The sequence below is a fragment of the Genypterus blacodes genome, unplaced genomic scaffold, assembly GCF_046128005.1.
Source record: "Genypterus blacodes isolate CSIRO-AG114 ecotype Tasmania unplaced genomic scaffold, CSIRO-AGI_Gbla_v1 ptg000022l_1, whole genome shotgun sequence".
Lineage (NCBI taxonomy): Eukaryota > Metazoa > Chordata > Actinopteri > Ophidiiformes > Ophidiidae > Genypterus > Genypterus blacodes.
In genome coordinates, this window is record NW_027466835.1 from 5,512,827 (window position 1) to 5,536,841 (window position 24,015).

Consider the following 24,015-nt stretch of genomic DNA (forward strand, 5'->3'; position numbering starts at 1 on the left):
CTTGACAAACAGTTCACAGTTTTAATTAATGCTCGATCGGCTTTTGATTATGTCGATGGCGTCCTCTTTACTGATTGTTCCGGTCAGCACATCAACAAAGCGGCGACAGTTTTGACCAGCGTAACCACGAAACAATGACCACACTCCTCAGTTCTGACGATGAAAATGTTTCAACACTGAATACCTGATATGTGGGGATGGGAGCAGCTATTTGTGGCCAAACACAAAGTGGGAGAAGGACTGGGGCGGGCGGTCAGAAAACATACAGTGTATGAACAATGAGCTGATTTAAACAATCGTTACATTTTGGCCTGTGGGATCTACACCTGCAGACTAAAGCTGCCAGACGACACGGCAACCACAGCCATACACAATCATTCTATGCTACAAGCACAGTCAGAAAAGAAAGAATAACCTCTCCGTATACATATTAAGTCCACACATTGTTCCGTATTTGTGGAAATAATATGGATTTAGGATATTTGCCTTATCTAAAATGAAAAGTATTAATTGTGAACCCGTGACGGATTCTAGGTTGGAGGAAAAAAGAAAAGAAAAGGATGACGCCAAAGGGCCAGCTTTCCTTGTTTTAATGCTGCTAATAAAGCCTATTTACAATCATCTATTGTATGCAACAGAAATAGCCTCTATTATCACTAATAAGCTGATATGATCTGGCCATTTAATCAATGAAGAGTAAAATAACCAAAAAAAGGGGAATTCATTAATTGTGCTTTTTAACCCACAAATCCACTTCATTGTTGAAATGGGACACATTTAAGAGGCACCGCTCGAAGTGCTTACACCGGTCACGTTCAGTGAGAATCTCTAAAGCTATAACAAGGACTGAAAATACAAATAGTAAATATAGTATATTTATATATTTATAAAGGTGATACAATTCCCTTCCAGTCCCATGTCCAGTTTAAAAAATATTTTTCTTCACGCTCAAAATCTCTGACATGAAGCATTCCCTCTGTGTCAACACGCAAAGCCCTTATGATGCTCTAAGAGAGGAAAGTACTTGTCTTTGCCAGTGTTCTAGTTACGCCCGACCAAATCTGGATGACACAGGACGCTTGTGCTAAAAAGCGGGAAGAGACTGAATGAAGGAGGTTTGAACGAGAAGACATTACATGTCCGCTGAAGGAACGGGCTGACTTTGGAGGCGTCCGCTGATCTCCCCCGCTCTGTCTCAGGAACCCTTCGCTCAGCCGCTCGGGGGGGTTAAACAGTTACCTCGTTCTTACTGGCAGTGCGGTATGTGTGGTGGTGGCCGGGAATGTACTGTAGGTGGTCCACCGTATGTGTCCGTCTGGAGGCAAACGCCTGCCTCTTGGACGTGGGGGCTTTGTGGTTGACGGCCAGCGTGTTGTAGGAGTCGTTAGAGGCATTGGGCTGAGAGTGCATCTTGGTCATCTTGTGACGGTCTATGACAGGTGTGGTGGGCAGCAGCATGTCGGCTTGAGACATCGCCCGCGCCATGGCCTTCTCCCGGAACTTGTCGCGCCTCATCACCGGGGACAGCAAGGGATCCTGGGAGTGGAGCCGGTCCGCCGAGAGCAGCTGCTCGTCCGAGAGGTGGCGGCTGCTTCCGTACGCGGCGGCCGCCATGACGCCGTACGAAGACAGGCCGTAGTCGCCACGACGCGGCGTCCTCGGAGGGGACAGGACGTGGTCCTGGGACATGGCTCTCTGGACGCGGCGGGGACGCTGCCGCTGCTGATGCTGCTGCTGGTGCTGCTGATGCTGATGCTGATGCTGCTGCTGCTGATGCTGCTGATGATGCTGCTGGGACTCCGCACTCAGCTTCACCATGTGCGTCGGCCCCCGGCCTCCGAAATCGGGATGAAGATGCTTTCTTGAGTAGTAGTCATCCACGCCTTTGTCACCTGAAGAGGACGGCAAACAAGACAATGGAGGACAATGAGACAGGGAGAGTGGGGTACAGCACACATTTACACAGAGAAAACCTTGGAGTGTGTCGTGACCGATCTCAAGGTGCCTCTTCCTCCTTGTTTGTGGGACTATGGATGTTGTTTGTGAAGTATGTTGGGGTTAATAAGCGTCTGTGACAGTTAGTGACCTTCAGCAACATTCACATCTATCACACGTCACGTCATTCACTCAAACAACAACTGCTGTACACGAATTGCCATCTCTGCCTCATCAGCGCTGGATCTCTCACTGAATGATGATGATGATGATGATGATGATGATGATGCTTGAGTAAAACGGCAGAACCAAAACTTTTTTTTTGGGATCATATCGTTGGTTCTGCAGCTGAGTACTGAGAATTGTGACATTTGCCATCGTGTTTAATTGAGTTAAAAATGGAATCCAATGTAAACACAGCAGCTGAATGTATTCTTCTCAATTATACTGCACATTCTACACTTTTGCCGGCGGCTGTTGAAGGAGCGATAACGGCGTTCGAGGCGGGCGGAGGGTCCTCATCAAAATGTTGAATTGTTTTGTCCTTTGTCTTTGTGTAAAAGGACAAAACCAGACGGGTGAAGTCGTCCTTTCAGAGCCGAGGGGATTATGGGTGTTCTGCTCTTGCTGATGATTTGCTCGCGGTTGCCTGAATAAGTAAGCGCTCTCTCAGTGATTGTGCCAGGATGCAGCGTCTCCACTGTGAGCACAAACGCTCCTGATGCTAAAGTCTTTATTGTCTGTATTCACCGCGGGCAGCAATCACACTTATCTACCTGGTTTTGGGAAAGCTGTCTCAGGCGGCGGGGGCGAGGCGATGCGGGGGGAAGGGACCATGGCGAGCTGATTAACTGTTTTGGCTAAGGGGTCGTTACCTCTGCAGTAGTTAATTACAGCAAAACACAGAGGTCGGACGGCCGCATTAGGACCACACCGGCGCTCTGGCGGCGGCGGCGAAGAGGGAGTATGGGAATTATTTGTTTGGAAGCTTGTGAAATACCGGCACCCTGGGAGAGATGTCGCGCCCGGATACAGAAGGTCACCTTATTGTCCCTGCGTGAGCGCAGGGGGGATTCGCTCCACCGCTGGGTGCATTACTAATGGAGAAGACCCAGTTTTGGCCTGTGGTGAAGTGCTCTCTCACACACACACACACACACCCCCCACCCTCGAGGGCGGGTTTAGATGTGACATTATGGTAGAAAATGTCAACCAAACTCAACCAGAGGCGACGGACGCTCAGACAATCGACAAGCGATGCCCCAGAGCGCCGTTAATAGGTCAGACTGAAGTATCCAGTCAGAGTCAGAGATCTGTGCTGATTATAGGCTGGTATGGGAACAGGAATGAGCCTCTGTGACGGAACAACACGTGTGCTGTGTGGGCGGTTTTGAACCTCGCCAGGCCCCGTTTCTTCGCCATTCACGCTACATACGCGTCTGCCCGTGTTGGCTTAGATCAGAGAGCTGCACAGGGACGATACCTCATCGCCTCCCCATCCACTGTGCCCCTCCCATCGACCAGCATCGCCACCGCACGGCTGAAAACCTTTCTGTGTCGAGTGGAGGGGATTGCATCGTCTTCAAATTTGGCAATAATGTGACAAACACCTTTTGGATTTGACCTGAAAAGACATCTTGTTAAGAATCTCCTCCGCAGGTCATGGTAACCTACGGCGACTGTGTCAAAATGTCCTCCCCATCACCACACAGGTATCAATGCCAACCCTGCTTACCCCATTCCCGTGGATACCAATGTCCCGTACAGCTCTGTAGCTTAGTTACCGTCAAAACACGACATCCACCAGGGGGCGATGTGGTAACCCAAACCTAAACGCTCCCCAGGCCTTCACTTTCAAAATTCCAATCAGCAACAAGCAAATCCAGATTTTATTCTGGGGTTTTTGAGGCTGTACGCCATTTTGTTTGTTTCTCAAAGTGGTTACATTTCTGATGTGACAAAGTTTGACATTGACGCCCCCGTGATTTTAGTAGACGTGTCATCTCGCACGTCTTCACACACGTCTGGCGGTGCATAATGCATTTATCAGCGTCTTCCTCCCAGTCTGTGATGGCCTCCAACAACTCCTCCAATCAGGTGTTAGGAGACGTTTATATGCCACTCGAGAGGCAACACAGGCCATAAAGGCGTCACCCAAGCACCCACTGCCACCCGTAAGAGAGCGACACTAACGAGGTGATTCAGACGAGTGTTTGAGTCTGGATTGTTATGGGTGGACAACACAAAGACGCTGTTTAAAGCCATTTGGGAGATTCATTAAAAGCGCAATTTGAACGGATGTTTGTCCTTCATGCCACATCTTTACAAGACAAACACACTCATTCATTTGGAGAGACGATTCTGGGCTCCGTGATTATTTCAAAGCGGCCATCTATCAAGCTGTCTGAACGCCTTTCCGTTACGAATGCCTCCCCGTTTGATTTAGGGGGGCCGGGGTTTTGAGACGGCACACATGTTACGCTGCTTACATGCTAAGTGCCTACAGTGATTTAAGAGGGGCGATGCCTCCTGCTAGATCTGCTCTCTGCGGCAGTGAAAAATGTGCCACAATTAACATGATTGCAGGAGGCTAAAGGCTCCCAAACGTGAAGTGGAAGTACAAACACAGGAAATGGCTAATTAAACCCCGGCTCCCACTCTCTTAGATGAGATACAATACAGCTAAGATATTTACGCGTCAGCTTTTGATCACAGTAGACAGCCCCCGAGCACAAAAGACTGTAATCATATAATGCACTAACGCTGGTGAAAAGCGCCAAACATCAATTACAAAGTGATCTTTGGAGGGGTTGGGAGGAGGCGTTGATAAAGTAAGGGGGAACTTTTCTTGTTTGGAGGATTAAGGTGGCTGGTTGGCCGTGTTGTAATCCCTTTTAGGCTGATTAATGAGGAACACTGCCGAGCCAAATAAGATTTGTGTTCCCCTCCTTCGCCGCAGCTGAGCGGGTTATTTCAGAGCCGCGTCCTCCATCTCCGCCTGCGTGACATCGCTGAAGGACGGGCGGGATGAAAGAGGAGAGGCACGCACACCCACACACAGAAACACACACACACACACACACGAACGTGCATTTAAAATTGCAAATAAACCACACTGATTTAATTTACTCATCGTCTCTCCAGATGGTTTCATTAAAATAGAAGCTAATTATATTACTTTTAGGCTTGTTTCCAAAGACCTCATCCATGAATGAACATGCAGCCTTTACATTTGTGCTTCTTTTCTTTAAACGGGGGCCCGGCCCCTCTTGCTTGCTTGCTCGACAAATACCGTAGTTAATAACCGCAGCTTCTGTCTTAAAGTGAACTCCCCTTTGTGTAGTTCAGGCTGATTCATCCTCCTGATTTCCCGATGTGTGTGCGGGGAAGAGCCAGATAAGAGCGGAGCCACGCTGATAAGGGCCAGGACAGGCAAATGTAGAAAAGGAAAAGGTAGAAAGCGCAGGAAAGAGATTGCTACCGTTCCATGTTCTCCTATCACCGCGAAAAACACCTTAAATGTTGTTTTCTCCTTTACCTTTGCACGCGCTCAGTTACATTCAGATAAGAGTGAAAGCCTGACAAGGACAGAGTGAGATCAAGAAAAAGTGAAGGTAGAGACGGCGAAGAAATTCCCAAACTGCTGTTATCCAATTTAGTTCTGCTGATAATAGTTTGGAGGAAATGTACCAGCGTCAATTCTTTTGCGATTTTAAACCCAGAATAATTTCTCTGTACTGAAGGAAATGCAAGAGTTCAGCGTTGCAATATGAAGGCACACACACACGCACGCATTCACACACACACACACTGGTTATTAAAGGAATTTCCATGTTAAAACAAGAGGAGAGCAGGTGGAGCTGAGACGTTTCACTCTGCTGGAAATATCTTCACCCAATCGTATGAGGTTGTTTAAGTGTAAATTCTATCTAAAAGTTTCTAGTGTTATGGTTGAAACTAAAATGGTGTCCAGAGCATCACGCCTCCATTTTGCTCCACCTGGACAAACACAAACCACCGGAGTGACGCCCTGAGCCGCAACTGCGCCCGCATGCAACCATTCAGAAGCGCGTGCAGCGAGCGCGTGCAGCGAGCGCTCAAGGGAGAGCGTCACCATGGAGATGATGGAGGGTCACACTGCAGGTGCATTAAAGCACCATCTTGTTGGCATATAGTCGGCGTTGAGCTGAGATGATGACACTTAATACATCATTGAGGGACATTAGCGACATGACACAGGCCGCCAAATGACTCGCCAATTAGATGCCAGTCAATGGGGCCGATAGATTAGTGGACGGGAATGAGTATGGATGAGGGCTCAGGCGTGCAGTCGTGCATTTAAAGACGTTTCAACTGCTAAAAGGTGAAGAAGTGAGCGGGTTGTCCTCATGCTGAGCCGGCCAACATCTGGAAGCACTTAACGGGAGGATGGTCGCGGTCATTCCCAGGCGCATGCGTCAAACCTTCCGAGGGGTGCGTCGGGAGTGTCCAGGCAGGTGAGCGAGCAAAACATGGCGGCGAGGGAGAAACGAAGGGACCACCTACTTAATTTGTGGAGAGAGGAGGAGTAATTACTTAAGTCAGACTTGAGGGCCAGCTCGTAGGAGGGCGGCAGGTGGCTGAGGTTCTGGAAGGATCTGGAGAGGGACAGGTCGTAAGGCTCCGTGGCCGAGGTCAGGATGTTGTTCATCCTCTGGGGTCTCTCTGCGGGGGGAAATGAGTGCAATCAATCAAACACAGAGCCGGGCGGGGGAGGGGGTATGTTGCACACTAGGGGTCCGTACAGAGAGGGAGGAGGTTAATCAGAGCCTGCGTGTTACGGAGTGACAGCTCACAATTACGGATGTCAAGTGAGATGTGGCGGCGCCGTCGTGGTTTCCAAGCGCTCCCCCTGGCTGCTGCCATATTTGGGACGCTCAGCCACGGGTCTGGCCAGAGGCGGGAGTGGAGGAGGAAGAGGAGGAGGAGGAAGAGGAGGGCAGCGACTTAAAAATAGGAGCAAGGCCACTGCTGCAGCACCGAGGAGCATACGGTGTGTGTCAGGGTGTGTCGGGCGTGTGTGTGTGTGTAGATAAAGGGATGAGCCAGCGAGGTGGAGTGAAGGAGGAGAAACGAGTGAGGCGATGTGCGGAGGAGTGACTGTGAGCGGGGCTAAAGGTGGAGGAGTGTGTTGGAGTGTTTGCTGTGTCGAGAATGAGAGAACGAATGAGGAGTGACCCCCAGGTGCAACATCTGAACCATACACTTGATTAAATGCAGAAAAAAACCTGATAAAGCAATAAAAATGTACATAAGGACAGTGTGTGTGTGTGTGTGTGTGTGTGTGTTACTTACCGTATCTCAATTCTCTGTGGGCTAATGGATCCAAAATGAGAGAAAAAGATCAATAAGAATCATTGATTGCACGTTTCACCAAAGCGCCGTGGCAAAGTGAGAAGTTGCAAAAGGGGGTTAACACACACACACACACACACACACACCGAGCGCACACCGCACCCATGACTCCCAAAAGCAGCCGTTTCAATAGTTCTACTTGACCGCGGCGCCCCCCATTAATGCCGAACAACTGGAAAAACGATCTCTTGGAGTTTGGCCCTGTAATTCAAAGGAGACGTAGGACGCTTACGGCGAGCGAGGCCCGGTCCCTCTTTAATTACACAGAGTTTTATTCCATCACAGTCTCCAGGCAGGGCCGCTGAGTAATCCTACACTAAGAGCCGCTCTCCTTTCACGGAAAATCACATTTAGAGAAAATTGATGGCGGTAATTACGTTTTCAATAACTTTGGCAAACGGGGTAGATTATCCTTTGATTCTCATGTTTTTGCTTTTCATTTTCTCAGAGACCTTGGTTTGGTTTTCTCGCGTTTACAAATCCTCTCCCCCCGTAAGAGATGTGAGTTTTTGTCTAGTTCCATCAGATCAGTCTCGATCTGGGAAGGGATCGCCTCGGTTACGCCACGAATTTATTATATGTGTTTGGCGAGAGTCGGAGTAGAACTTGGACACGGTTGCTAATGGAGATAGCATGTGGTGAAGGTATCCCAGCACAGACACATCATGCAGGCTTACACTCCCCCAATCCTGTACTCACCCAGTTTAGGCGTGAGGGCGGTCAGGTCCAGGTGGCTGTGTTGGTAATCATGGTGGTGGTTTCCTGTTGTAGACAACAACAAAAGTTAATGCCCATCGAGTTTAAATCTGAGGTCTTTACTCTCATGAGTAGCACACAGACGGAAGCAGTGTTTGGATTTGGGCCTTCAGCTGGAGAAGTGGACAGCTCGCAGTCAAGGAACAACACATTTCATATTGTATCAAGCAAGCATACAACCCACAAAGTTTAAAGATTTTAAAAATAAAGAGAACTTTAATCGTCAAACTCTGCAGCCACCATTAACGCCAAACGGTACCCAAGCATTTATGTCTAGATGATGTTGCGATCAAACGTCTCTCCTGACTCTTCTGCAGGTTTGATCAGCAGCAATGGCAAACATCTGAAGGTTATTACTGCTAAAAAAGGAGGTTCTACCGTGATTAAATGGAAAGTTCACAAGCTTACACCAGCGTGGGCCTGGGAAAGATGAAAGAATGGAGAGCAGACCGGCTGCCGTGCCATTAGCTTGTTCACACTTAAGGAGTAATTAATGCTGAAATGCAAGGTAATTCTAAAGGGTTGGCGAGTGTTCTCTCCGCCCTAACAGCTGCTCACATTCTCTGTATTGTCGATCAGCTTTCAGAAATTCCCCCAGTGAGTTTGGCACAGCCCGATCCGCCGCCATAACACAGTCAGAGTGGGAACAGGAAGGGTTTCAAGCTTTGTACTCCAGGCCACTGTTCCGCTCTCCTCCAGATATGAGTGCTTTGATTTGGCCTGCCTGTCTGCGCGGCGAGCGAGCGAGCGAGCGAAACCCAACTGTCACCGCGCTCACGGGATTGTGTGCCTCTCGATTCGACTCCCCGTGTAACATTGCTCCGCCGCGATGATTGATTACAGGCCTTTTTGAGATGAGAGCGTAGAACAAAGTGCACCTCACGGTAATCCATCTCTGCTGTACGGAAGTCGTTTGATGTTGCGCTAATATGGCTCAGTGTTATTTTACTCTAAAATGGACGAAGAACGAAGCTGCATAATGCGAGCCCTCCATCACCGGCTACAGCTACGGCAATGGCAACGGAATCGGAAAATATTGCCTTAATTCAATTACGCCTGGTTCATTGTAACAAAGAGCAACTTCCCTCAACGGCAAAGAATACAAAGAATGAATATTTGATAGCTGCGCCTTATTTGCATTTAAATATGTCCATTTATCATCCTGTAAAAGTCCTAAAGACAATGGAGGAACAGAGCGCCCATATCTCCAAAGATGCGTTCCACATCTTTGGAGAAGCGCGGAATTAATGGCGGCCTGTTGTGTCGCTCCCACATCTCCGTCTATCTTTCAATTACGTGGCGTTCCCTCAGCAGGTGGGTGGATGTGACATCTTTCAACGAATGCCGCTTGATATTTGTTATTCCGATACAATCTTTAGCCGCGTGAAGATTAAGCCCAGGGAATTAAATGCAGGCACGTTGGAATTCCTTGTTAACCTCAACCGGCATTGATATTCAGTGCAGGGGTGGGAAAGAATGAGTGTGAGGACGTCTCCAGTTAAATGCTCTTTAGTAGCTGTATAGGATAATTATAAAACAAACCTTTGGTCTATTCTCCCTAAAGCTGTACTTTACTTTCCAATCACAGGTTTGATCAAGGGACCAATTACAGCAGCAGCCGCAGAACGCTCAGCTAAACTACCCTGCTTTAACTGGAAATGAAAGCAATGTTGCACAACATAAATAACAACCTTTTATTATCTTAGTAATTGCAGAAATGTCCCGTTTTAAACAACGCTAACACACATTTGGCGCATAAAAACGTACCACTGGTGTTTAATCAAGGTTCAAAAGTTGACTCGGGGGGTAATCACCCTGCAAAGCAGATCTTCTTGGTGTTACACTCGGGGCGTTTGTGTGTGATCCAATTATCCCCTTCATGTGAGATTTTATTGCCAATATTATAGACTCATTAGTTACAAACAACTCTTAAGGAAAATCTGTCATAAAATAGAGTAAACACTGTAAAAAAACAACTAATTTGTTCGTGACAAGCTGTGGAAATGGTGTCCCTGGGACTCTCCGGGCCGTAGCTAATGTCCCCTCGTGGTCGTGAGTGAGCAGCGAGCGATCACGCCTCGCAGAGCGTCGAGAAGGAAAATTCACGCTACGTCATGTGGAGTAGCCGCCGACAGGACAATGGAACAAACAACAACAACAGAGATGCTGCATCAAAAAATGGCAGCGTCTCCGTGCTCAGGAGTGTGAAATGGAAACACGAAGAGACGTGACCCCCACAAACACGCTCCCATTCCTCCGTGTGAGGAGAAAATACGACAAATGAATAGAAGACGGCGCCCCAGTGTGTAGACTGATACACACATCCAGCCAATATACTGTGTGAGTGTGTGACGTACCGCAATAAAGGTTTGACCATCAGCAGCCACCAGGATAGTCTAGTTATTATAATATATATTTTTCAAACATGATGTATGCACCTTTATGCTTAATGCTGAGTGACATGTCTCATCTGTATGATGCAACTGTCAATGGATTCACATTGGAATGTAAACATCATGGGCGTCGGACACCTGGGCGTATTTTCCCGACGCGCGCTCCCATTATATCTGGCAAAACTGTGGAAACGTGACAGAATCCCTATTACGTTACAAGACGCATGCTGGCATTGTCGTCGTTCCCGTCAGAGTAGAAACGTGAACCCAAACCCACGGCAACATAACAAAGCCTCATAATGAGGCGTACTGCATGATTGAATGCTCAGCGGTGCAAAACCCAAAGGCCGCGTCATGCAGAGATACGTAAAATAATACAACACGGTCGGATGAGTCGTACTCGGCGCGTGCCCCACAAGCGAGCGGCTGCATATTGTGGCCTCGGCCGAGAGAGCGGGGCCGCCTCGCTCCCGGTGACATCATGAATCTGACACAAATGGACTCCAAAGCGTCCCGGGGAGATGAGAAAGAACACTCCTGCTGAGCGTAACGCGTAATACAGCGGCTATCACTTAAGTGTGTCACATGGATTGGCTGCAGCGGCACAGGCGCTTCGGTCACACAAACGAATAAAAAAAGGCTTCCAGGTTGCGCGGCGTGGACAGAGGGGATCCCACTGTGACCCAGATCCATTTTAAACAGCTCTCTCTGGGGAACCTGATGGACAGACGCCGGCTGAGGCGAGGGCCTGTGCCGTGTCATTATGCTGGCAGAGTGTGAAGTGCCATGTGGACCTGGCGGGGCAGCTCACCTCACTTTGCCCTTGTGCATGTGCGTGTGTGTGTGATGGTGACAGAGAGGGGGAAGAGGGAGAGAGAGATGGGAGCATGCTGTCACGTCTGTTGCCATGTTCCTGACTCAGATGTGAACCCTCTAGTGATCTGTGCGGTGGAAAAGTGGAGGAACAATCGCAAAAGTTTAGAAAATTCCTTGAAAATGCCACAATGTGAACCTGTGAACTGTGATAAAGCTCCAAATCAATGATGCAGAAATGTGTATCTAGTACATGGAGATACAAGGTGTTCACATTTTTGACAATTACAGAAGAAACAAACATGCGAAATTGCATTGCATCAACAAGCTCAAAGGTTTTTTTGTGATCACATTAACAGTTGAATGTGAAGTCTGAAAATATGCAAAGTGGCAAATAGAGTTGAAGAAAGACTGAAGTGGAGCAAAAACAAACCTTTTCCTGTGACAAGTAGAAGTAAAACAGAGGACAGATACACTCAGGTGGAGTCAAAGTACCTCCACACTGCAGGTAAGGACCGAAGCTGCGAAAGCAAAAGGTGGAATCAGATTTGAGTGTAGATCCTCCGAGCTGCTGCCTGGGAAACGACCCACTTCAGCTTCGTAGTGGTAACTGCAAGTAGGACAGGCCTTTTTTTTCTAAGCCCTCGTATCTCCCCTTGACATTAATAATGGTGGAAATAAATCAAATTATCAACAGGAAATAGGGCAGCAAATCTGCTCAAATCTACTTTTTCTTCTGCTCCTTTGAGATATTTAACATGAACACGGTGCCGCCCGGTCGGTCACCTCACTGTGAATTACCACAAAATGCGATTTGTCACATATTCAGGTTTTATAGGAGATGTGAATCAAACTGTGTGGTTCGCTGTAAAAGTGTTATGTTGCGCCTGCGGTTTTATTTTAGACACAAAAACATCAAACGGCTCCGAGCTTCGCCGCTGCAGCCAAACGCAGAGGAAGGAATGTATGTCAGGCATTTAAAGGACATTTTAATTCATCTACTGAGGATTCATAGTTTGTTCTCTGAGCTCTACTTGAGAGGAGATCTTTGTAAATGGATTGCTCTACATTGTTTATGTGCGCTCTCGTACTTTTTGTTTCTCACAGGATGAGAACCAGGCATCAATTCTTGACACTGTCTAATATCCTGAAAACGGGATCGCCTCAGGAGTGGCAAACAGCTCGTGTGTCCGTGTCTCCGTCCTTACCCAGCGCCGGCGTCTTCTTGGGGAGTCTGTGAATTACTAACAAGGATAAGCACAGATTTATCTGATGTCTTCACCGATACGTCAGAAGTAACATCACACAAAGCTGCCGTTATCCATGCCGTGGTACAAAGGACTCGGTGCGGACAGAGGGGAAAAGTTGAAGGGTCCAAAGTTGAAGGTGGATGTTGGCGTCCTGAGAGAGAAGCCTGTCATGTAGATGCTAAAGCGCTGCATAATCATAAAATCTCCATATATCTCCATATGCTTTCTGACTTACACAGGGCCAAGCTGGTCTGACTGAAACATGAAAGGTGGAGGAAAATGACTGAAATGCTTCTTGAATAAGTTTCTCAAAGTTTCTTCTGGCAGCTGAAGGTGCATCCATCAGGAGCTTAGCTGAGCGAGCAGAACAGACTATTCCAGACAGGATTTATCCATAAAGTTATCTCCCATAATTCTGCTTCTAATTCTGTTGATACTTTGGCACAAACAATTGTTAATAAGCGGGCTGATGGAACGATTAAATGAAGGAGAAATGTCAGGCTGTGTGCAGACACCGAAAAACTGGAAAATCACGACTGACACTCGTTAATGACTTTGCCATCACCAATGGAGCTCGGCAGCTTGTTTGTATTCAATTGAATGAACGCAAAATGGAAAAAGATAAATGTTTACATCTTTCTGTTCACTGAGAATCGGGTAATTCGAGTTCGCAGAGGGTTTTCGCACTCCCGATTGTGGAGTCATGCGTTATATAAAAAAAAATTCAGCGTGAACTGGAAATTCACGCTGATGACTCGCTTCTTACAGAATGTTGAGTATGCACATCAGCGTCATGGGCGTGAAGGGGAGAGAGGGCGTATATCGCCGCGCTCTCCCAGCTCCTGTTTGTGTGTTTGTCACCATATTGCCGTGATTTAAAGGGCTGTCTTCCAGTGCCATCTGTAATGCTGATAGATCTGTGAGTGTGTGGGGCCTCTGAGGCTTTCAGACATCCATCCCCCCCTCTCCTCTGTGAAACAAACACAGACTGGAGAACTGAGGCGACTGGCTCAGCTTTACACATGACGACTTCCCACCAGGGGCCCTTGGGGCTGGGGATCTTTGTTTCCCCTATATTGATTAGGGGTTGTGTGTCGCAGCTCCTGGGCACATCATGCGCGGGTGACATGTTTTCCAGCTTTTTCCAGTCCAGGGAAGGCAAAGCCCATTGTTTTCCTTCCCTTGGGCCGACCTTGTGACTTCTTACCCTCAAGAAACTCTTCAGTCCTGCAGAACAAAGCAGCAGGGAGAAATAAGTGTGCAGTTGCGAGAGGATAAAGAGTGGAGTCCTGTTTGCTTTCCCAGTCAGCCGAGTGAGTCCAGTGCAACATAACGGTGAGATACTGCAGTGTGAGGAGGAATCCAAAGTTACGTCTACAAAGCCCTTTCTTTATATGAGCCATGTGGATGTGTTTCCTCAGACAGGTTAACCTAACCTTGGCTTCTTTTTTTGGGGGGGAAACAAAACGGATCAGCCTCAGTGTGTGGCTATTCAGTGACTGCTCGAAGATTCCTTTATCAGGGAGCTCAGAGTAAGTGGGTGTTATTTTACAGCCATTTCCGGGCATGGAGCATTTCTTGGCTGGTGTCTTTCAGCGGCTTTGTCTCCTTCACACTTCTGGCACTTCCCTCCCTGCCTCATGAGTAATGTGTGATGATTAGAATGATAATTGTATCTATTTACATATAAATGTGACTGATGCTTGTTCTACAGAGCCGAGCTTCCTTAAGCCACTCCGAGAGCTGTTTGCCAAGGTTCCTGTTATTATCCATCCATAATATTTGGATCCTTCATCTGCAGTTACCTAATGAAATGATCATATATGACAAGTAAACAATTGGGGATAATGATGCTAATTAAGAGCTGCGGAGCATTGTGAGGTGTGGAAAGACGCGACTATTGCGTCTCTCTAATAGGGTTTTATTAGGAGAGTTCTGATTAACACAGCTCTGCAACACGACCCCGCAACAAACAAGAGACAAGCGGCACCGCGCACAGTCTGGGAGAAAGCTCAGGCCTAATTGATTAGGTGCTGTCATCCGTGGTATCGACCACACTCATAAGAATCTCAAATGAACAGTTGACTGATAATGCCAGCACTCCTTAAAATCTGCGCACAGTGGGACGGCTGGAAATGTCAAGATGAACCCAATCGGCTCCAAAACAGGAGGGACCTTTTTAAATAGATGTCATGAATTCCATTTTCATAACATCAGTTACAACTAACAGCGCAAAAAAGGCATTACAGACCCCTGCTGAAGAATATTAAAAGTCAAAGTCATTTGAAGCTTTACTCAAACTTCTGCTTATTTTCTTGGCTGTGACTGAGACCCCTGGGTGAAGGTGTTAAACACTTTTGCCAGCCCTGTGACAAACATCCCCTCTGGCCAGGTTGTAATGGCAGTGATGGCCGTTGCCAAGCCCTCAACAGGTCCACATTCAGGCTGCCTATTAAAACATTGGCTCTCAGCCCTAATATCCTCTGGGTTCTTTTAAACTGGTAACACGCCTGGAGCTGCCCGGCGGGTGGGAGCTACAAAACACTTTGTGAGAGGCGTCAGGTTGGAAGTACGACCCCAGCTAGGCATAAGATTGAGCACAGTTTGACATTATATCCCTCACAACGTCGAGAATATTCGTTTATTCTCCACATTAGGAAGTGCAAGTGTTTACATTACAACACAGAGCCACAAAGAGGCTAAACATTGGGGAGCCTGTGACAGAGGAAGGAAATTTACTTTGTCAGTGGCTTCCAGGCAAAAAAATGTCTCTCTTTAATTTCTGGACTTTGCATCATCGCTGTTCCAACGAAAAGAAAGCCCTCACCCTTTGCAAAACAAAGCTTGAGCGAGCAAAACTAATTTCAGCCACAGCAGTCAAAGACCTGCAAACATGCCAAGAAGAACATGTCACAGAAACCAGCTTGATTAGGATGCTTGCTACATAGGCATTTGTGTGTAGTTGCTTAAAAACACGTGCTTTGAAGAAATGTTACAAACATTACGAGCGGCTTTGTATCATCTGTAAAGTGTTGCTCATCGATTGCCGCTCTTCTTTGTCACTAATCAGAAGTGTCGTTCTTTAAAGGAGCCGTACGACATATTTTCCTCCACGTTCTGCAAATAGGTCAGCCGTCTCTTTCCGTAACGACCCTGAAAATGATACTGAAGGATTTATGCTTTGGCCCCTCACATTGCCCCCCTGTGGACATGTCACATTATCCTCAGAATCGTACAGAAGCTGGCATGTGAGCATTACTGCCAGCATATCAACTCTGTGTGCTATGGTGTAGTCATCCTGGCCCTACAGAATAAATTACCTTCTGTGTAACGTCGATGAAGCGTTGGTGACGTCACACTACAGTGGCTCAAGTCTAATTGGATTTTTTATCCTATGACAGAAATTTCCACATCTATTCACCTCATTGTTGCGCGATGTCCCACAGGGATCAGTCCTGGGCCCCTTGCTGTTCACATGCTTGATACTTTCCAATTGTCATATTTTCATTTTTTTTCAACATTTGGGTTTTGATAAAGGTCACTCCTGCAGCTGAAGCCACAGTGGGTGGATGGGTGCAGCCACACTGATCCACTGTGTGTGTGTCCACTTTTAATTGATTTCCACTGAAGTGTGTTTGCTTGTTGAACAGAGCTATTGATGCATTTTGGATGTATTTTGGTGCGTTCTGCTCACGCTAAGCATGGAGGACAGAAAATCGATTGGTAAACAGAACAAAATCATCAGCAAAACATCACATCCTCTTCGTTCTCTGCTGGATCAGTCTGCCTGCAGCTTTAAACAGCGAATGGCTTCATATCCAGATATGTTTTGCCTGTAAAACCTGCAACCCCCCCTCTTTCCTCTTGTTATAATCCCATTACAGGGGGCCCTTTTGTCCCTTTCCTCACCACGCACCACCCTGTGCTCCTCCACAAGCAGTGGGCGCATGTATCAAAGTAATAACTACTGTGTGGAGACAAGAAAACTAAATAACACTCCGTTTAGGAAGCAAGTTAATTGTCTTATTTCGCAGGGAGGTCTTTTTGTACTCTACGGGTGTCCGCAGTGGTCGGCCGTCCACCCGATGCTCAAAGTGCCCCCCATGGTCCAAACTGCAGTGGTGACAACTAATAATATGGCAGCGTGGTAGCAGAGAAACACACAATAACATGAATAAGTTGCATACAAATAACTTCCTTCAGCTTTGGTTTTCTCTTGCACCGGATCCTCACCTCAAAATTTGATATTGTCTCCATGCAGGTGGGTGTTGAGGATATGAAAGAAATGAAACCAAGGAGATGATAATAAAACAGAAATATGATACTGGGGGGGAAATACTAATGCAGTGTTCTTTTCTGTAGCCTACCAGACACGAAACGGAGGGGAATCAGATTATCACAAAAAGAGACGGGATTTAGTTAAAAGGCTAAAAGAGAAACCCAGACATGGAGTGACAGAGAATACTACTTGCTATTCATCAGAATGGGGGTTTGGGGACATTTGCGGTTTCTTGGGTAGTTTAAGGGATCGTAGAGGGATTCAAAACAATATTCTTGTTCCAAAATCTGAAAGGTTGAATCAGAAAGGCGGGGATCAGATAGGAAGCAGAGAAAACAAGAACGATAAGGAGCGGGTGCGCGGCTGGAGATGAAAGGGAAACGGTGAATGTGTCGGGAATGAATTGGTATGAAACAGTGAGGTGATTGTAGGGCTTTGTATCACTGCTTTGAAGAGCTGTCTGGATCATACGGAAGGAGAGGAAGAGGTCAGCAAAACAGATAAGAATAGAAAGGGTGGTCTGTTATACGCACGAGATGAAGAAATCCCTCAAAGGCAAACAAAGAGAATGAGCAATGGTTTGATTAAAGGGATGCAAGGCATTTTCTGACTGAGGCCACAGAAGTGACGATTAATACTCAACGAAAACGGTCACAATGAGCAAAAACACAAACATGCCAAGACGAACAAACCACAGAAACCAGCTTGTTTTTGAGAATATTTATCCCACAACAGGCCGTTTCCACCTGCATCACTAAGTCACGTGACACCACTACCACGCTCTGTGGTAGCTGTGGCATTTACCGCTCCCTACTTGATCTCATTCATGGTGACAGTGGTTGTAGTTGTGTTGGTGTTGGTTGTGGGATGCCATAACCAGTGTGTACTCTCGGTTTTCATATTTCAGTCTTAAATGTAAAATGTATTATTTATAAGGGATAAACGAATACCAGACTACCGGCATGGTAACGGAAAATATCACCTGACCCATGAAAGGGACGATGAGTCAAATGTATGACACAAGATACATCTAGTCTTGTCGTTCAGCCCTGCTGGAGGTATGCACTCCATTTAGAGCCCTTCTAGTACGCTCTGTGTTCTTTTAGTGTGTTGTATTGGGACACAGCTTGTATTTCAGGCTGGTTGCTGGGCTTAAGTATAATGGATTGGACAGACTACCACAGCTTACTTTGATTTTCACTAAATCACATCCTCCCTGAAACAGCACTTCATCTGACACCGAAGCCTGCTGTGATCAGGCACTGACAGACGCACTCATTCTATTTTTTCTGATGAAACGCCTTTAAGGTTAGGCTCAGCGTGTGTGTGAGTGCAGGAGCACAGAACGTGAAAACACGCAGACTGCTGGCATTACCCAAAAAGTTTCGAGGGCCATTTAACTCACCAGGGTCGCATTTACATCACAGGCGCCGAGAGAAAACAATCAATCAGACATCGAAAAACCTCAAGTTGTTTTGGTAGTCGATGAATAAAATGTTCACCCCCCTGCTGAGATGCATTTGTGTAACCATTATCAACTTCAGCCACCTTCACCTCCTCTTACAAAAAGCCTCCATTCCTTTGCCCACATACTGTACCTGATGTGTGCATTCACTGTTAAGTTCCAGACTGAAATGTCCCTGAAAGGCGCTCTGGGCAGGCTGCCCCCCTACTGCACCGGGCCAGGCGCCCCGCCGCTTTCATACAATGGCCCTAAATTCTAACGGAATCGCCATATTTGGAGTCACTTGAAAAAAGAGAAAAGTCACACACTCTTGATTACTGTCAGCTCTCTCTGTACATAGGAGCGATACGTGCTGAGACTTTCAAGCGTTCAATTACAGACACGATGAATAGCAGAAATTAAACAACAATTTGCAAGATTGATTTGTTTGGAGGTGTGTTGTGCCTGCGAGTGTTTCACATGATGGAGTAAATGAAGTTCCCACTACCTCTTAGCCGGTCTCCCCCCCCCTTCCCCGCCTCCCTTACATCTGAAGTCTCCTGCTGTCAGTGAGCCTCCACAAGCCACATTTGGATCTTTTCTTTTATCCCTCTTTCTCTCCCTCTAACTAAACCAACGGTATCTAACGCTTTAATTAGAATCTGGAAGAGATTGTGTCAAAATTCATGTTTTTCTCTTTATCCCTGTATATATAATATTATTCCATCTGAAAGCAGATTGCATTAACAAAGGCAAGGCTTTTCATTGTGTTTGTACCAAATATGGGCCTGTGGCTAAAACGTCCAGACAATCACGCAGACACCTTTTCATATGAGAAAAAAACACCAGGAAATTGCACTTCTCGGACCTGATAGATGAAAACAAAATACAAACTGAACAAAGCCTAAAGTGCGAGATGAAACGGCTGGAGGAATCAGGGGTATATGGGTGTTAAAAAACACACCGCTGTGACTGTGGGAACAAACCCAACACAGGCACTTCACACAAGACAGAATGATGCACTAACAAGCCCTGGGAGTGGCTCGTTCCTCCATCCCATGCTGTTTGTGTTCATTTTGGGTGCCAGACACATCTGTTGAAGGGTTTGCAGGAGTTATGACTTGTTGGAGACGAATTCCTAGTGGGCATTGTGTGATTAGAATCCATGTAGTCACTCCGTCTTCGGCTAAATCTATGCTGCTCCTCCTGACGAGGACGCTCGGTGTCGAAGGTGGAGACTGGGTGCGCTGTTGCTCAGGAAACAAGCAGCATGTACCCAGACAATGCACCATGTTTAGGGAGGCAGTGGCTCGGTGGGTAGTGCTTCCGCTTAGGAACCGGAGGGTCGCCGGTTCGAGCCCCTGCCGAGGTGCCCCTGAGCAAGGCACCGAACCCTAAATTGCTCCCCCCTCTGCGAAGGGTGGTAATGTAATGTAAGTCGCTTTGGATAAAAGCGTCTGCCAAATGATCGTAATGTAATGTAATGTAATGTTTAACAACTGTAGAACAACAACAGCATGGACTAGATATACATGCTCAGCATCTGTTAGCAGATATGCAATATTTAATCATAATAAATAATAATAAATCCTATGAGTGCACAAGAAAGAGAGCAACCGTGTTTTGTACATTTGGTATCTTTTTGATGTCAGCAGTTGCCAAGGAAATAAACTCTGACTCATTCTCAGTTGACAGTGAGTGTGTAATGGCAAAATGCTACACTGATGATATCCTGTGATCATAGTGGCATTACTGTGTGTGAGGGTATTAGATGGGATATGAAGCTTGTTGGTGACGCCGGTACATGATAAACTACCGTCTGTAACCTGCATGGACACAAGGAGAGACACAAAGTGCCATGGCTGGGCTGTTCTAAGTGTGAGAATAGGAGATGGCCGTCTGTGTTTCCTTGACTGAGACGGTTGCTCACTTACTATTTCTTGGTGTGCAGCTTTGAGAACAAAGACAACTGTTTGTCCATGAGACATTCTGTTCTGCTTCACCATGACCATATGACTGGTGAGATGTCTGTTACAAAGACAAAGACAAAGTGTCAACCTGCCAGCCAATGATGAGGGACAACTTCCTCCACGAATGTTATAATGAAATTGCTACTTCTCTTCTATTGAAACCCATCAAAAACACTGAATGGATACAAATGACCAGCAGAAGGATGCAGGTTAAGCGATGAAATTGAGGTGAAATAGTAAAAAACCACCTGCAGGCTAGGCGAATTTGAAGCCAGAGGAGATGAAGTAAGTAAGGGCAAACAACTAAAATGACAGAAGGATATCTGAACAAACTATAAGAAAACTGTTTGTTGGAAATACTTCTTCCACACACTGTCTTTACAGCACGGCGTTCACCAGCATGAGAGCTAAAAAAGTGACATTTTCAAGATGAAGAGCTAAACGTTAAAGCTATTTCTCTCCTTTGACAACAAATAGTTCTGTGGGAAGTGTAAATCACACGTCACTGCAGGTCGAAGGGAATCGGGTGAGGAAGGTGCCAGAAAAAGTTGCTGCAAGTCCAGCAGTCTGCCTATAGAGGTGGATGGAGGTCATAGATTAACCTGGCGTCCCTTTAATGTGACACATCAGTGAAGAGGGCCTTCAAAGAACCAGAGGAGAAGATTTAAATTTAATTACAAAAAGGTCCCCACCAACATCCCCGAAATGCTGATCAGAATGATCTGAAATAATGAGTCTCTATTATGAACTGGCAGGCACCTCCTCTACTGCTGACACAGTTAAAAACCTATTATCACCACGGCAGATTAAAACAATCAAACACAAAGATGGAAAATTCATATTTCATTTCCAGTGTGCCGTGTTTGATGAATGAAACCACTCTGCTGAGCGTCTGGTTCGCGGAGGAGAGACACGGATAACACATCGCAGCGGGAAGCATGATTTCAAATAATATCACGCTAATTAAATTACGCAGAAAGTCGGGGGAAAAGCTATTAAAGTGACTTCGGCACGAGTGTGGCGTTACTGAAATTGCATCCATCTGAAACAAATCAAAAGATAGGACGTTGATGAGTGAAACTACTCAGCTGTGTGCATCTGTGGGTGACATCACCACACCAGTGCTTCATTCAAATGGCTCCTGTGTTCCTTCTCAGATAACACTTTAATGCTGTGAATATTATCTGTGCTTGTGTTATTATCCTATCTTTTATGTTGTAATGTTGTAAACTCAAGTTTGAGGCCATCTTCTACAGCTTCACTCGGATTGGTCCCTGACGTCTGCAACATGCTGACATCAACATCTAACACGTCAACAAGTACGAGGCTGGAATCGCAAGTCCATTTTCACTCAGTGTGCACAAGTGTAGGTGGTGATTTCTTTAGGGATTGCAAAGGCTTTCAAATTCCTAAATGAAATGAAAAAGACTGCAAATCTGTTTAATCTGTCACAGTTAAACGAAAAGAACTTCAAACATAAAGCTTCAAATCCTCTCATTCACTCTGACACGAGCATGCAGGATTTCATACGGAATTCACTTTAAGAGGAGGAGGAGGAGGTGTGACAATCATCCGGCGACCATACTCTCCGTCTGACATAAAAGGATGGCTGAGACGGAAAAGGCTGAACTTGAGAAGGAGACAGGCAGCCGTTGGAGGGCAAATGAACCCGTGTGGGAAGTCTTAAAATACCCCTTTAACTAGGGCAGCACACCAAGGCTTGGGGTGTGTAACGCCGCGCGCACACACCGTGCGGCGAATCTGTCCGCATAGACATAGGGACACGAGTTACTTAAACCGACACGAGACGCAGCAGGATTCAGCCGGGGCGAGGGGTATGATAATGAAGATGGAAGGGGAAGAGGGTCTGCGAGCGATCACAGCCATGAGCACGCTGTTATTGTCTCCTCACACGCCAAACGAACAGAGGCCCACTTTCAGCCCCTGCCGCACGCCGACTCAGATGACTGAGCAGGAACGGCAAAGGCCCGGGGATTAAAGCCGGAGCTTCCATTTTGCATTTCTGCACCGCCAGCGAAGCGACTTGTACAATCGGCCGTTTTAAAACAACCTAATGGAGCGGCGTTGCTTAAAGATTCATGGGCCGTATATTCACAGCCATCCGTTTCACTGATGAGGTCTATAGCGAGGGATTAAGGGAGCCTTGCATATTGTTAAAAGGAAAATTGGTGCCTTTCAATTCTCACAACATTACCCACTCTGTCCAGCAAATATAATGAATTCTAGTAATGAACTGGCCTTATACAGGAGAGCACAATATAAATTGTAAAGTGTTTGCAGACCACATTTGTCACCATTACAGTCAATATTTGGTGACTGCCACAAGATAAATGTGTCCCCGGGGAACAATGAAAGCAGCCTGGTCTAATCTAATGTGAGTCATGATGGTCTGTGTGGCTCCTGTAGGCCCAGGTAATGGTCTGCATTATACGACGCCACACCAGCCATCCTCTATCATTTCACCTTGCTCCCCCCTGTGCTGCGTGTGTCACCGCCTCTTCGGCGTGCCGGCGTTTAGATGACTTTTGCGAAGAAAAACGCAAGGATACGCGAGGTGATACTCCGACAAAAAGATGCTTTGTGTTGCGGATAAGTTGAGGCATTATTTCTGAGTCGAGGCGGGACTGACCCAAATATTAAAAGAGACTCAGAATCACCTCCTTTCTGTATTTGGGCTGCTCGTCTCTGGTGACTTCACGTAACCTCGAAATCAATTCAACTAATTGGAGACTTTAAATGGAATTGTGTTCACCCAGTAACAAACGTTTTCCCAAAAAACCCGAGCCGCCGCCCGTGCTCAGCCAACGGAACGTGAATTACAGTCATATAAATTGCGATTGCTCTGCTCGCTCCATCTTCCATTAAAGGCGCAATAAGAAAAGTTGAGGATTTATGTCTTTTTAAACTCACTTTCCTGCCTGAAATTCGTTTTTATAACTTCAACTACTCATCCAAAACATCTGTATCCGTGCGCCACACCTTCCGGCAGAACACAGACTGCACAACAATCCGGTATAGAACTTTGATGTATTATTGAGTAAAGAAATATGCTGGTGAATTGAGATAAGTTCAGGCCGTACCAATCAATGTTTTGCGCAGTGACGCGTCTGAGCGGTGAAAGGTTTGAAATTGGATGAACCCAGGAAGCTTTGGTAGCAGCGATCAGGTGTTGTGGGAGAATACATGAAATATAAATGTCCCAAACATATGATATGTTCAGATTTGATCAATATATGAATCAAATCTTCTTCTTCCCGGTTAGCAGTATGCTTGTTCACCCTCTCAACATGTTTTGCTGGGTGAATCAGTGGAAAATGGCTTGAAATAAATCTGATTCTTGTATTAGAATGAAAAAAAAAACGAGCCTTGATTCTTGGACTTGATGTCAAAATTTGCATTGCATCAGATATTCTGCCCTTAAAAGAGACTGATTACCTCATGGCCCCTTTAACCTCCCGCTAATGAGAACGTGTTTTATGATCTTAACATTTTGAACGAGCCAAACTTCACTGAAACGACGGCGGCCCCTTTTAAGGTTTCAAACTCAAGCTGAGCCCTTTCATTTTCTTCTTCTTCTCCTTTCTCCCTGAACAGGTAAGAATCCAGCTGCAAACAAACTAAACCTCTCAGACGGCCAAGCATTTAAGTTTCTCCAGCAGTGTTAAGGCACACACAAACACACACTCTTACACACACACACCTCTCAGCTCCCAACCTCATTTCTTAGCCTTCAATCCTCCCGGCTTCGCGACAATCCGGC

At 46.4% G+C, this 24,015-nt stretch overlaps 1 protein-coding gene across 1 annotated transcript in view; it reads right to left on the reverse strand.

The window, feature by feature from the left end:
* Positions 1-1,227: 1,227 nt before the first annotated feature.
* The window catches only part of shisa6 (shisa family member 6), a 53,667-nt gene continuing 30,879 nt past the window's right edge, over positions 1,228-24,015 (reverse strand). Inside the window, exons 5-8 of the mRNA XM_076143247.1 lie at positions 8,029-8,091; positions 7,270-7,290; positions 6,481-6,639; positions 1,228-1,892 (exon numbers count right to left, since the gene is read on the reverse strand). Coding sequence (XP_075999362.1) covers positions 1,228-1,892; positions 6,481-6,639; positions 7,270-7,290; positions 8,029-8,091 — 908 coding nt within the window. The remainder of the gene's footprint in view (positions 1,893-6,480; positions 6,640-7,269; positions 7,291-8,028; positions 8,092-24,015) is intronic.